We start from the raw sequence: 15,532 nt of genomic DNA on the forward strand, positions 1-15,532 counted from the left end.
GACATTCCTGTCTTGCAGGAAATCACACACAGAACGAGCAGTATGGCTGGTGGCATTGTCATGCTGGAGGGTCATGTAAGGATGAGCCTGCAGGAAGGGTACCACATGAGGGAGGAGGATGTATTCCCTGTAACGCACAGCATTGAGATTGCCTGCAATGACAACAAGCTCAGTCCGATGATGCTGTGACACACCGTCCCAGACCATGACGGACCCTCCACCTCCAAATTGATCCCGCTCCAGAGTACAGGCCTCGGTGTAACACTCATTCCTTCGACGATAAACGCGAATCCGAAGATCACCCCTGGTGAGACAAAACCGCGACTCGTCAGTGAAGAGCACTATTTGCCAGTCCTGTCTGGTCCAGCGACGGTGGGTTTGTGGCCATAGGTGATGTTGTTGCCAGTGATGTCTGGTGAGGACCTGTGTTACAACAGGCCTACTAATTCCAGCCTCTCTCAGCCTACTGCGGACAGTCTGAGCACTGATGGAGGGATTGTGCGTTCCTTGTGCAGTTGTTGTTGCCATCCTGTACCTGTCCCGCAGGTGTGATGTTCGGATGTACCGATCCTGTGCAGGTGTTGTTACACGTGGTCTGCCACTGTGAGGACGATCAGCTGTCCGTCCTGTCTCCATATAGTGCTGTCTTAGGCTTCTCACAGTTCGGACATTGCAATTTATTGCCCTGGCCACATCTGCAGTACCCATGCCTCCTTGCAGCATGCCTAAGGCACATTCACGCAGATGGGCAGGGACCCTGGGCATATTTCTTTTGGTATTTTTTAGTCAGTAGAAAGGCCTCTTTAGTGTCCTAAGTTTTCATAACTGTGACCCTAATTGCCTACCGTCTGTAAGCTGTTAGTGTCTTAACGACCATTCCACAGGTGCATGTTCATTAATTGTTTATGGTTCATTGAAGAAGCATGGGAAACAGTGTTTAAACCCTTTACAATGAAGGTCCGTGAAGTTATTTGGATTTTTACGAATCATCTTTGAAAGACAGGGTCCTGAAAAAGGGACGTTTCTTTTTTTGCTGAGTGTATATATTATATTTTTTTTAATGTAAAAATAACTATGTAAAATATGTACTGGGGGGTGGGGGGTGGAACAATGTCTAACTTAAGTTATACTTTTTCTTGAGATAGCTGATTACTGATGTGCCTCCTTGTGCTGTTTTCACGCAGGCGTTGCTCTTCATGTCTGATTGCATTGACGCGTAGGCTATATGTGGCCATTGTCATTGTGTGTTTGTGTATGCTCTGATGAAGGTCTTGCGTCTGAAAGATTAGCCTAATAAAATAAAATTTATGCATTGGTCCTGAGTGTTCAGAGACTTTATTCCATTACAGTATCTCCTGCACCTTCTCTACGGTCGGGTGTACTACAGATTCTCCTAAATTAACGTGTGATTAGACAAAGTATTTTATTATACTTGAAATATGAGTAATCTATGAATTCCTTACTGTTATTGTGAAATAAAGATGTTATCTTCTAAGACTGAATGGATTAAGACTAAAGATTAATAAAGTTCAAACTAAGATGCCTCCAGCGTTTAATTGCATTCCTCCTTCAATCCCGCGTCTTTCCTGCCAAAGGACTCTCATGTAGTGTGTGACTCAAGCTTTGTGATATTTAAAGTGATGTTTTTGTTTATATTCAAATACCAATCATATATTTTAAAATATGAGTAGAATCAAGTTAATTCCTAAAGTGTATAGAGTATATTCAAATGTAGTGGTTAGCCTGTTGTATACCATGAGAATTGGGCCGTTTTGACTCATTCACCTAAGATGTTAGGTGTGCTGTCATGATATGTGACTCATCTGCTGGATTTGTTCTTATGTAGCAACGTTTGAAATTGTATTTATTTACATTGGATAAAAGTAGAGACTCAGAGCTACAAAATGGTGTATCAAAACATTTGAGGAACAATGGGAAAGTAATTCTGCTTTAAAAGTTGATAAACTTGTAATCTCACTTTTGAGAAAATGGCCTTTGAATATTTTGGTATCTAGTGAAGCGCTCTTTGTCTACACACAATCAGCATCGTTCACACCCTCTTAAACTTTAGCCTCACCCATCTCGTTTCGGTCCTGGGGGATTCAGAGCGTCGGCTCTGGCCGATGATTTGTTTACCTCTGGATAACATGAAAGCAGCCAAACCAGCTCAGCTGGCAACAATTTCATTATGCTTTTTTTGCCGACGTTTACTGACACCGGCCATATTCAATGGGTATTGTACACTTTAGCTTACATGTTGTTTACCTAGCTAGCTACGTGTAAGATCACACACGTCACGCAACGTTAGCTAACAAGTCAGCCAGCTAACGTTAGCTAGTTAAACAACAACCTCCAATACTTCGCCCTCATTCACTTCCATTTCTTCTGTCTTCAGCTCACTGCTTACACTTTCTACCATTCTTCTTTAACAAACCACCTCCCCTTTTCCCGGCATTTTTAACTAACTCAAGCTCAGCATCTACACAACCAAACCACTGGACTGGGACAGTCATACTCTGGTTTTATTAGTCTATACAATCTTCACTTGTGTGTGTGACACACTACAGGAGGTCTGAGAGTGAGAAGAGGGAATAAGAATCTCTCAGTGGTGGAAAAAGTAGCCAACTGTCATGCTTGAGTAAAAGTAAAGATACCTTAATAGAAAATGACTCAAGTAAAATTCTACTTGAGTAAAAGTATTTGGCTTAAAATATACTTAAGTATCAAAAGTAAAAGTATGAATCATTTCAAATTCCTTATATTAAGCAAACCAGATGGCACCATTTTCTTGTTTATTATTTAAGGAAAGCCACGGGCACACTCCAACATTCAGACATAATTTACAAACGAAGCATGTGTGTTTAGTGAGTCTGCCAGATCAGAGGCAGTAGGGATGACCAGGGATGTTCGCTTGATAAGTGTGTGAATGTGACTATTTTCCTGTCCTGCTACACATTAAAAATGTAACGAGTACTTTTTGGTGTCAATGAAAATGTATGGAGTAAAAAGTACAATATTTTCTTCAGGAATTGGTGAAGTAAAAGTAGTCAAATATAAATAGTAAAGTACAGATACCCCCCAAAATTACTTAAGTAGTACTTTAAAGTATTTTTACTTAAGTACTTTACACCCCTGGAATCACCTCACACTTTTGTAAGTGTTTGAGAATCCTTATTACAAAACAGAAAATCATGACCCCATATTGATTTTCAATCTAGCCGAACCCTGACCCTGTGTAATTCTCAAACCACTTAACATCTAAATACGTAGAATATCTCTAGAGGAATGGAAACAAAACATCACCATTGATAAATATTTAACAATAAAAATGACTCAATATAGCTGATAATAATGCTAATTTTGTTTTATAAAAAACATACAATTCAATCTGCATAGTTGCTAAGGTAAAAAACTGGAATATAGACATCATTGATATGAATGCAATGGTGATCTTGCCATTACATCAAAAACACATTCAAAGTAGAAGACCAAGGTAATCTGAAGCTTGTACTGCCATCCATTCTCCAAAAGTCCGAAAATAATAGAAAAACATTTTCTATGTTGGTGTAGTAGCTATTCTATTATAAACATGCTTTTTATCTAATGTTTGCCAGCTCAGTGGTGCTTTGGAGGAGTATTTTGGTGACATCATGCACAGTGCTTCAATATGTCAAAGGAAAATGATAGCGTGTGTGACAGTATTTTTTCTGGTTTCTCGGTACAATCTGTAAATGTTCTGACCGCTGTAGTCGTAACCCCGATCAATCATCCTTTTTGTCTCCAATCTCTTGAAGATTCTGGAAAAAACAATATATCTGTGAAGTGGTAGAGGTAAATATACAGTAGTAGTACTAAAGTCAGAGCTGAAGTATTCTGTCTACATTTGAGCAGGGTCGTAATATACAGCATCTACTGTAAGCTTTGAACAAGGCCAGGTGAGCGGTAATATGTAGACTACTGTATGTATGACCTGGTCTGCGGTTACCTGGTGTTCTTTCAGCAGTCGGTCGTATTCTTTGGTCAGTCCATCGGATTGTTTCTTCATAGCGTCCATCTTGGATTGAAACTTTTTCAAGGCTTGTGAAAACAATAACCCCAAAGCATTCCTATTAACATCCAATTTTCATGCATATCATCCAGTCTATCCCAACGGTGACATGCTATGGGTCAGAGTGCACATTCTCGAACAGTAATTGAAGCCCATGTTTGTTTTACTGTAATTATGGTCTGATTTCATTTGGTTGGTTATTGTAGTTTAGTTGTACATTTTCAATTGATTTCAGTATTATTGGATTTTTTTGTTCTATTATTCAGTCAGTCACAAAAGTATTGTGTTTGTATCTTCCTCACCTTCCTCTGAGCCCTTCAGTTCTCCTCTCAGTTTCTCCATCTCTTTTCTCAGCAGCTCGTTTCCCTCTGCTGTGGCCTTGTTCCCCTTCCCATCCATCAGAGTCTGAAACAAACACAGGTAAACATTAATTACCACACCTCTCAACCATATGCAGTACCAAAATTAGTTTAGTTTCTTATTGTGTGGATGAAGGCCCATATCGCCGTTTCGCCTTTTAGATCAAAATGAATACGTTTCCACAGACAAGGGGAGCCTTATCTTAGATCAGCGCTTCTCTTCTTTTTGAGACCCTTTTAAATACGGGCTGAAGTGCAGAAAGGGCAATGATACTGGGTATGACCTTACCTGCTTCAGTACCTTGTTGTCCTCAATGCATTTCTTGGCAGTTTGGTTGGCACTTTCTGCCTTGGTCTGCAGAGAGGCCGTGGTGCTAGACGCCGTCGCCAGCTGGTTGATCAGAGTGATCACCCGCCACAGTACTCTGTTGGGAAACAACACACACAGAGATGGTGTTCAATAATGAGATTTTAAAACATTTCTAAAACAGAGTGCTGCAACTTGAACTTGTCCATCTGAACACATTGTTTTTTTCCGTTTTTCTAAACATTTTGCTACGGTGTCCCCTACTGAACACGACCACTGTTATGGTCATTGCAATGAATAAAGGAATCTCTATGATTATGACGATCCATGCACTGGCTGGTTTTCACCAGACTCAGTATGTCAATGGGAGGACAGACAGATCCAGAGCTCACAGACTTACAGCCAGAGGAAAAGGGAAAAGCCGGAGATGTAGAGGTTCCTCTGGGCTCTGAACAGCTTCATGTGGAGGTGGTTAAACATGTCGGGATGCAGATTAGCATCCTTGTTGTTCTTCACCTCCGAATACTTCCACATCTCACGCAAAGAGTCTACAGGAGGACGTGCAGGTGTGGTACGACATGGTTAAACATAGCAAAACATTGAGATTTCAAAAGCATTGTATGAGATTGAGATTGGAAACTCTCCGTGAGAGATTGTCACTATTGTGAGCCATTAAAATCTGTGAGTAAATTAGACATACTTTTTGGCATCAGCTTACCAATCAAGAGGACTATAAGGATTATGATCATGATGTAGGATAATTTGATGTTGAGGAAGAATTTGGTCCAAATACTGGACATTTTGTTCCATATTCTCAGCTGGAAGATACTTTGCATTCTGCAAAACAGCACAAAAACATAAATCGCACAAAGCAATGGATCGACGGCAATGTCTTTTTTTGGTGCAGTCTGGACCAGCCTTGACTTCAACGTGCACGGATGTAGATTTTTGGTCCGGTCCGGATGTAGACGTCTGTTTGGTTCAGATTTGATCTGGTCTGGCGTTGATTTGGCCCAAACATAGATATGTTTGGTTCAGATTTAGTCCGGGCTGGACCAGCCTGGATTTCAACAGCCACAGACTTCTGGACCGGCCTTGATTTGGCCCAAACATAGACCTCTTATGATTGGTTCAGATTTGGCCCAGTCCAGATCAAATCTCTCTAATTGGTTCACATTTGGTCCAGTCCAAATCATAGACATGTTTCACAAGTTTGTACAGTACCGCACAATTGAGCACAGCAGAGTACAGTACAGTTCAGTAAAGAAAAGTACTGTTGAGTACAGCACAGTGTATTGTACTCTACTGAATTAAACTACTGTACTGAACTGTGCCATACTGTTCAAACTGTTCCCTGGTAGGCCATCATTGTAAATAAGAATGTGTTCTTAACTGACTTGCCTAGTTAAATAAAGGTTAAATAAAATATGAAATTATTTTTTATAATTTATAATTTCGCAGCTGAAATTTGGACATAGAATCAATGACCAAAAAAATACATATTTTCAACATCTGTAAATTACGTCTTTTCAACTTTCACTCAGAACCGAAAGTGAACCTGATTTCAACGCCTGGAAAATACGTATTTTCATCGTTCAAAAATATGTATTTTTCAACTTCCGAAAAATACTTTTTCACCATTCATTCCGAAACTGAAATTAACCTCACTTCAACATATGGAAAATATTTACTTTAGGCATCATTTCAAAATGATTTTAGTTTAATGTGAAGTTGCTGAATGTATCAGGACAGGATAGGGCTCATCCCTACCTGGTAATTGAGATGAAGGGTAGACAGAGGATGAGGACTACACCTATTTTCACATAGAGGAAGAAAGCAACTGCAGTCCATAGGAACGTCATCTCTAACAATACAGTCTGAAAAAGATTAAACATTTTAAGCAACATAGATCCTTTTCACAGTACGGCAGTAGGTTATATTGCCAGAATGGAAAAGGGCTGGTTTAATTGTTGATGTCAACAACCGGAAAGTTCAACTGGCTACGTAGCTAGCTTGCTATCTAGTTTCCTATGGATATTGTATTTCAGCTAACTGTGAAACCATGAATGCAAATGTTTTCGGAACAACAATGCAGTCCCTGTTTCAGTGATACGCCTTGTATCCTAGTTAGCTACCTCCAAAGTTCACATGCTTGGTTAAAAGATGCTACACAAATGTTATTTATTTTCGAATTTTTGCATTGTAATTTCTAATGTCAATATATTGCAGTAATAATTGACTGATAGCGTTTCACAGTATTACATTCCCGACTGTGATATTAGCCTATTGATTTCTCCCGCTGGAGCTGCAACTATTGTAAAATGGGAAAACTGTTCTGACTTGGTGGCTGTATTATCAAGTGGAAATCGCTCGGTCAAATCATGGTTGCTGACGTTCTACACTGTTCGCTCAATTTCAGTTTATGGGAGAAAACATGCCCTGAATAGTGTAGGGACCATCTAAATCACTGAAGTATCTTGTAATTCACCTAGCATTAGGCTGCATTCAAAACAAACATCCTCCTTCCCCCGCATCCCATTTCTCATAACATGATAGAGACTTGCGCCTTCTACTTTCGGTTTTGGTACACCAGCTTCAATCAGCTGTAAAACGATATTATTGAAACTATATATTCACAGCGATTTAGATGGTACAATGATTCCCTACACTATTCAGTACTTGTTCACACAAACTGAAATTGAGCAAACAGTGTACAATTTTAGAAACCAGGAAATTACAGAGCAATTTCCACAAGTTAACACAGACAGAAAGTTAGAACAGATTCTGCTCCAGCAGGAGAAATCAATAGTCGAATATCACTGCCAATCACAACACTGGCGGTTAAGTAATACTGTGAAACACTATCTATAATTGCACTATTACTCCAGATATATTATGGACATTTTCTGAAATTACAGCTGCTGTTTCATTCAGTATATAACAAACGTCCTTATATCATAGAAAAAGTAGTTGTGCCTTCTCCATTCTGAAGCTAGCTAGCTATATATATTTCGAAAGACTTTGCATAATGCATTGAAATCAGCCAGGCAGCTGGCCATCTGTTAGGAGAGAAGTCATAGCTATCTAACTGGTACTACAAGGTTAGCAAATACTTTTGAGAAATAGTTAGGCTCTACACATATGAGGAACTACGTTCAATGTCTTAATAATTATGCAAAGTGCGTAACTTACTTAGCGGCACCAGAACCCAGAAACAGTCGAAACTGGAGGATGAAAAGCAAAGTTGAGTTGTTTCACGCTCCTTTTTTTGCGTCTCATTGGAATGAAGTCCTAAAGAAACGTTTACCTGTTCGCTTACTGGCTTATCCTCTACTGAGAATAACTGTTTCAATGTTAAATCTTACACCCATAACAATACCAATAAGATTTTGCCATATATTGTAAATACTATACACATCATGGAAAGTACAAATATGTTGAAATTGGGTGTAATGTGTGTGTTATGCGTTAATAACATTTAGACTACGTTACCCAGCAGGCTATGCGGGAGGCGGATTGTTAAAGAACGCCTTGCATGGCTAAACATGGAGTTTTCTAGCTGAAGTATATGTTCATTTAAGTAGTTAAACCTACGCCCCGGTTTGTCATTATATAAGGAACAAACATAACAATGTGTTGGGTTTTGTTTGTACATTTTGACCATGTGTAACGTCCGTCTTCGGTGGAAGAAGGTGAGGACCAAGGTGCAGCGTGGTAAGTGTTCATGATATTTAATAATAACCAAAACTGAACAAAACAACAAAGACACAACCGAAACAGTTCTATCTGGTGCAGACACACAAAGACTGAAAGTAACCACCCACAAAACCCAACAGAAAACAGGCTACCTAAATATGGTTCCCAATCAGGGACAACGATTGACAGCTGCCTCTGATTGAGAAGCATATAAGGCCAAACACAGAAATTGAAAATCATAGAAAAACTAACATAGACAACCCACCCAACTCACGCCCTGACCATCCTAAAACAAAAGACAAAACAAAGGAACTAAGGTCAGAACGTGACACCATGTTGAAATTAATCTGATGTAACGTTAGTTTATTGGAGGTAGAGGGCAGTGGTGGAAAAAGTAATTGTAATACTTGAGTGTGACGACCCTCCCACTCTGTCTGCAGTATTCTTTCTCTTTGCTCTTGTTTTCCTTATTAGGATGTCGGGGGGCAGAGCTGGTAGGGTCATCATCAACATGGGACACACCCGGGCCCGGGTGTGTCCCAGGATAAATGCACCATTTCACCATTCATTGAGGAGACTCTCCATGCAGACACACTGATAGATTTTGGTTGCGTCTGCACCTTTGCTACACCCCTCATTATCACATTTATGCATGCAACCACTCACTTACACTACTGATTACACACACACCATTGTTAATTGTATTTAGTTTACTTTAGTTAATAAATATATTTTGTTATTCCTTATCTCCACGTTGTCTCCCTTTTTGTTTACGAACTTCGAGCCGGTTCGTGACAACTGGAGGCTTGTCCGGGATCTTGAAGGTATTGTTTGGGAGAAAACGTGGAGTTAATGTTAAACTCTGTTGGTGCTTTGTTTGCATCTTTTGTTAAAGCTTTTTTGAGTTGTAATGTTTGGTAAGCCCAGTACTGGTTGCCTTTGTTTGTTTGGTAAACTTGCCACTGCGGTGGATAGTTGGCTGTGTGCTGTGTTGGAGAGTACAGTCGTGGCCAAAAGTTTTGAGAATGACACAAATTTAATTTTCACAAAGTCTGCTGCCTCAGTTTGTATGATGGCAATTTGCATATACTCCAGAATGTTATGAAGAGTGATCAGATGAATTACCATTAATTGCAAAGTCCCTCTTTGCCATGCAAATGAACTGAATCCCCCAAAAACATTTCCACTGCATTTCAACCCTGCCACAAAAGGACCAGCTGACATAATGTCAGTGACTCTCTCGTTAACACAGGTGTGAGTGTTGACGAGGACAAGGCTGGAGATCACTCTATCATGCTGATTGAGTTTGAATAACAGACTGGAAGCTTCAAACGGAGGGTGGTGCTTGCAGTCATTGTTCTTCCTCTGTCATCCATGGTTACCTGCAAGGAAACACGTGCCGTCATCATTGCTTTGCGCAAAAAGGGCTTCACAGGCAAGGATATTGCTGCCAGTAAGATTGCACCTAAATCAACCATTTATCGGATCATGAAGAACTTCAAGGAGAGCGGTTCAATTGTTGTGAAGAAGGCTTCAGGGTGCCCAAGAAAGTCCAGCAAGCGCCAGGACCGTCTCCTAAAGTTGATTCAGCTGCGGAATCTGGGCACCACCAGTACAGAGCTTGCTCAGGAATGGCAGCAGGCAGGTGTGAGTGCATCTGCACGCACAGTGAGGCGAATACTTTTGGAGTATGGCCTGGTGTCATGAAGGTCAGCAAAGAAGCCACTTCTCTCCAGGAAAAACATCAGGGACAGACTGATATTCTGCAAAGGGTACAGGGATTGGACTGGTGAGTACTGGGGTAAAGTCATTTTCTCTGATGAATCCCCTTTCCAATTGTTTGTGGCATCTGTAAAAATGCTTGTCTGGTGAAGACAAGGTGAGCGCTACCATCAGTCCTATGTCATGCCAACAGTAAAGCATCCTGAGACCATTCATGTGTGAAGTTGCTTCTCAGCCAAGGGAGTGGGCTCACTCACAATTTTGCCTAAGAACACAGCCATGAATAAAGAATGGTACCAACACATCCTCCAAGAGCAACTTCTCCCAATCATCCAGGAACAGTTTGGTGACAAACAATGCCTTTTCCAGCATGATGGAGCACCTTGCCACTGACTACACACACCATTGTTAATTGTATTTAGTTTACTTTAGTTAATAAATATATTTTGTTATTCCTTATCTCCATGTCTCCCTTTTTGTTACGAACTTCGAGACGGTTTGTGACATGAGTAAAAGTAAAGATACAATAGAAAATGACTGAAGTAAAAATGAGTCGCCCAGTAAAATACTAGGGTAAAAGTGTTTGGTTTTAAAAATACTGAAGCATAAATCATTTCAAATTCTTTACATTAAGAAAACCAAATGGCACCATTTTTCATTTACGGATAGCCATGGGCACAGTCCCAAAAAATTATAATTTCCATTTAAAGCATGTGTGTTTAGGAATGTAGTGAAGTAAAAGTAGTCAAATATAAATAGTGAAGTACAGATACCCCTAAATAATAAAGTACTACTTATGTACTTTATACCACTGGTAGAGGGAAACATATGCACACCACAACTATCAGAATGAGAAATAATAAACAAACACTTATTCCATTGACAATAATTAAACATGCATATTAAAATATACCTAGCCTGTGTTTATGATAGGCCTTCTGTCTGGGGATCCATATGTGTTGTGGAGGTAGTCTATGACTGCGGCGCTGCTTTGCAGGGAGTTGAACACCTTCCTCTCGGGCTGGGAACCTTCCTCTCGGGTTGAGAGCTGACCCTCTCCAGCATGTAGATGAGGTGCTGGTGGAAGCAGGTGAAGAGGGTCCCCTGGTTTGTGGCGAGGTCCACCCAGACCCACACACACACACAAAAGGGATCTCATTGTAGCCAGCGAATATGGCTGGGTTGGACAACAGCCCCTGGGCTGCCATCACACCTACAGGACAGGGCATGTGAGGTGGGAGAGGAAGTGCCTTAAGTGAGACATTTAACAATAAAGATCCTGTATAGAGATATTCTATATTTTCTCAAAATATTTCTGCGCATGGAACCTCTAGCTACCCTTTTAAGTATTTACAATTCATATCTGTTAAGATTACACAAACAGAATGATTTCCCTGGAGGGAATGAGAGGTTACAGACAAAATGCAGATGAAATGCTGATGAAGTGTTTATGATAAAGACGGCTATGTAGTTCTGTGAAAATCAACAAAGACAGTGGCTCCCAGGAAACCCCCCATGTAGTTTATTTTCACAGAACTGCACAGCTTGTCATTGTTGATCACTTTGGCCTATATAAAGGAATTTAATATGAAGCCATTTCAAGAGCATCTTTCCCAAGGAAATAACTACACGTCTAGTTACTAAGGGTCTGTCTCATATGACACCCTATTCCCATACAGAGTAGAGGTCGACCGATTAATCGGAATGGCCGATTTAATTAGGGCCGATTTCAAGTTTTCATAACAATCGGTATTGTTGGACACCGATCATAGCCGATTACATTGTGTACTCCACGAAGAGACTGCGTGGCAGGCTGACTACCTGTTATGCGGGTGCAGCAAGGAGCCAAGGTAAGGTGCTAGCTAGCATTAAACGTATCTTATAAAAAACAACCAATCTTAACATAATCACTAGTTAACTACACATGGTTGATGATATTACTAGTTTATCTAGCTTGTCCTGCGTTGCATATAATCGATGCGGTGCCTGTTAATTTATCATTGAATCATAGCATACTTCGCCAAATGGGTGATTTAACAAGCGCATTTGCGAAAAAAGCACTGTCGTTGCACCAATGTGTACCTAAACATAAACGGCTTTCTTAAAATCAATACACAAGTATATATTTTTAAAACTGCATATTTAGTTAGTATTGCCTGCGAACATACATTTCTTTTAACTAGGAAAATTGTGTCACTTCTCTTGCGTTCTGTGCAACGGAGTCAGGGTATATGCAGCAGTTTGGGCCGCCTGGCTCGTTGCGAACTGTGTGAAGACCATTTCCTCCGAACAAAGACAGCCAACTTCGCCAAACGGGGGATTATTTAACAAAAGCGCATTTGCGAAAAAAAGCACAATCCGGTTGCATCACCGCCTGGTATGGAAATTGCTCGGCATCCGACCATAAGGCCCTACAGAGGGTAGTGCATACGGCTCAGTACATTAATGGGGCCAAGCTTCCTGCCATCCAGGACCTATATACTAGGCGGTGTCAGGAATGCCCAAAAAATGTCAAAGACTCCAGTCACCCATAGACTGTTCTCTCTGCGACCGCACGGCCGCAAGTCTAGGTCCAAAAGGCTCCTTAACAGCTTCTACCCCCAAGCCATAGGAGTGCTGAGTGCTGAACAATTAATCAAATGGCCACATGGACTACAAATGGACACCCCCCCTCCTTTGTATTTACACTGCTGCTACTCGCTGTTATTATCTGTCAGGTTTTGGCCAAGACTGTTCGGGTTTTGGTCACTAGATGTCCCCATTGCACCTTTTTTGTACCTTTTGTTTTTCTTGCTCTAATTATTGTTTGCACCTGTAGGTCATTCCCTTGTTAGTATTTAAACCCTGTGTGTTCCTCAGTTCCTTGCTCAGTGTTTGTAAGTTAGCACCCAGCCCCAGCCCAAGCCTTGTTTTATTCAGATATTTCTCTTGTTGGATTTTCCAGAGGTTCTCTGGTTTAGTTCTTGTGTATTATTTGAGTAGTCTTTTGAGGTTTGTTTTTCCCTGCTGTTTTTTACCACTTTGTGGAGTTTCTTTTGTATTTTGGAGGATTTCCATTTTGTGCCTTTTGGCTTTATTTTTGGACATTGTGGATTTAGTTTCTTTGCCTGAAGATTTTGTTCTTTAATTAAACCACCATCTCTAGTACTGCTGTGTCTGCCTCATCTTCTGGGTTCTGACGATTATTAGTGACTGTTTCTCGCACCGGGTCCTGACAATTATCTATGCATTGTCACTTTACCCCTACCTACATGTACAAATTACCTTGACTAACCTGCACCCCTGTACATTGACTCGGTACTGGTACCCCCAGTATATAGCCTCGTTATTTTGTGTTAATTTAGATTTTTTACTTTAATTTATTTAGTTAATATTTTCTTAACCATTTCTTGAACTGCATTGTTGGTTAATTAAGGGCTTGTAAGTAAGCATTTCACAGTAAGGTCTACACCTGTTGTATTTGGTGCATGTGACAACTACAATTTGATTTGTCTAGTGTTACAGTTAACACTGTGTTGATTTAACACTGGAGAATTTGCTGTGTAAGATCTGATCACAGTGCGCCTTTTAATCGTCTAAACTTGTCTAAAACTAAGGGCACAATCAGAATGTGGATAAGATCAGGGCAAAGGACACGTTAGCAGCAGGTATAAATGGGGCTACTGTTCGTGTCTGTGTGACTGTTGTGCCACAGGAGATGCCACTGTGCCAGCTTATCATAGCTGTTCTCTGCCTTTGGTGTGCAGCAGGAGCTTTCTTATTTCAGTTCTGATCAAATCCACTAGGTGTCAGTATTGTATACTGGTAATAAATTCAATTTCAATCACAGGTTGGTAGGCTAAATATATAAACTCAACAAAAAGAGAAACTCTTCAGGACCCTGTCTTTCAAAGATATTTCGTAAAATCCAAATAACTTTACAGATCTTCATTGTAAAGCGTTTAAACACTGTTTCGCATGCTTGTTCAATGAACCATAAACAATTCATGAACATGCATCTGTTGAACGGTCACTAAGACACTAACAGCTTACATAGAGTTGGCAATTAAGGTCACAGTTATGAAAACTTCGGGCCTTTCTACTCACTCTGAAAAACACCAAAAGAAAGATGCCCAGGGTCCCTGCTTATCTACGTAAGCTGATCGTCCTCGCAGTGACAGACCACGTGTAACAACACCTGCACAGGATCGGTACATCCGAACATCACACCTGCGGGACAGGATGGCAACAACTGCCCGAGTTACACCAGCAACGCACAATTCCTCCCATCAGTACTCAAGACTGTCCGCAATAGGCTGAGAGAGGCTGGACTGAGGGCTTGCAGGCCTGTTGTAAGGCAGGTCCTTGCCAGATATCACCGGCAACGTCGCCTATGGGCACAAACCCATCGTCGCTGGACCAGATAGGACTGGTTAAAAAGTGCTCTTCACTGACGAGTCAAGGTTTTGTCTCACCAGGGGTGATTGTCGGATACACATTTATCGTCGAAGTAATGAGTGTTACACCGAGGCCTGTACTCTGGAGCGGGATCGATTTGGAGGTTGAGGGTCCGTCACGGTCTGGGGCGGTGTGTCACAGCATCATCGGACTGAGCTTGTTGTCATTGCAGGCAATCTCAACGCTGTGCGTTACAGGGAAGACATCCTCCTCCCTCATGTGGTACCCTTCCTGCAGGCTCATCCTTACATGACCCTCCAGCATGACAATGCCACCAGCCATACTGCTCGTTCTATCCGTGATTTCGTGCAAGACAGGAATGTCCGTGTTCTGCCATGGCCAGCGAAGAGCCCGGATCTCGATCGGAGGGTGAGCGCTAGGGCCATTCCCCCCCAAAATGTCCAGGAACTTGCAGGCGTCTTGGTGGAAGAGTAGGGTAACATCTCACAACAAGAACTGACACATCTGGTGCAGTCCATGAGGAGGAGATGCACTGCAGTACTTAATGCAGCTGGTGGCCACACCAGATACTGACTGTTACTTTTGATTTTGACCCCCCCTTTGTTCAGGGACACACTATTCCATTTCTGTTAGTCACATGTCAGTGGAACTTGTTCAGTTTGTGTCTCAGCTGTTGAATCTTGTTATGTTCCTACAATATTTTGTTGTTGTTGCTGAGTTTGTTGATTTTGCAAGCGATACCAAGGAAAAACGTATATGAATCACGTTGTTTTGTGAAGCAAATGAAATGGATGGCATTTCTCACTCGCTGTAACGACTCTCCTCCTCCTCTTCATCCGAAGAGGAGGAGCAGGGATTAAACCAAGGTGCAGCGGGTTGTGAATACATATAGATTTATTTGCTGACGAAGACGAACACAAAAACTTATACTTGCATAAACTACAAAACAACAAACGACGTTAAACAGACCTGAACTGGTGAACATAAAAAACAATGCACTCA

The 15,532-nt window shown here is 41.1% G+C and overlaps 1 protein-coding gene across 2 annotated transcripts; it reads right to left on the reverse strand.

The window, feature by feature from the left end:
- Positions 1 to 2,778: 2,778 nt before the first annotated feature.
- Positions 2,779 to 8,204, reverse strand: LOC139534221 (B-cell receptor-associated protein 29-like). 2 transcript variants are annotated; one of them, XM_071333159.1, is made up of 8 exons: positions 7,907 to 8,204; positions 6,485 to 6,591; positions 5,433 to 5,551; positions 5,115 to 5,262; positions 4,697 to 4,832; positions 4,351 to 4,453; positions 3,986 to 4,077; positions 2,779 to 3,797 (listed from the first exon to the last, which is right to left on the reverse strand). In XM_071333159.1, exons 2-8 carry the CDS (start codon positions 6,574 to 6,576, stop codon positions 3,762 to 3,764), a joined length of 726 nt encoding a protein of 241 aa, XP_071189260.1. In that variant the 5' UTR covers positions 6,577 to 6,591; positions 7,907 to 8,204; the 3' UTR covers positions 2,779 to 3,761. The 2 variants fall into 2 exon arrangements, with proteins under 2 accessions (XP_071189260.1, XP_071189261.1); XM_071333160.1 differs by lacking the exon at positions 6,485 to 6,591 and having other exon boundaries at positions 7,907 to 8,162.
- Positions 8,205 to 15,532: the final 7,328 nt, after the last annotated feature.

Source organism: Salvelinus alpinus, chromosome 11 (genome assembly GCF_045679555.1).
Source record: "Salvelinus alpinus chromosome 11, SLU_Salpinus.1, whole genome shotgun sequence".
NCBI classification, from domain to species: Eukaryota; Metazoa; Chordata; class Actinopteri; order Salmoniformes; family Salmonidae; genus Salvelinus; species Salvelinus alpinus.

Coding starts and splice junctions, on each gene's coding strand:
- LOC139534221 (XM_071333159.1), bottom strand. CDS start 6,576: ATGACGTTCCTATGGACTGCAGTTGCTTTCTTCCTCTATGTGAAAATA. Junction 5,263..5,432: donor CCTTATAGTCCTCTTGATTG/GTAAGCTGATGC, acceptor GTCCTCCTGTAG/ACTCTTTGCGTGAGATGTGG. Junction 4,833..5,114: donor TTTTCCCTTTTCCTCTGGCT/GTAAGTCTGTGA, acceptor GTTTCCCAACAG/AGTACTGTGGCGGGTGATCA.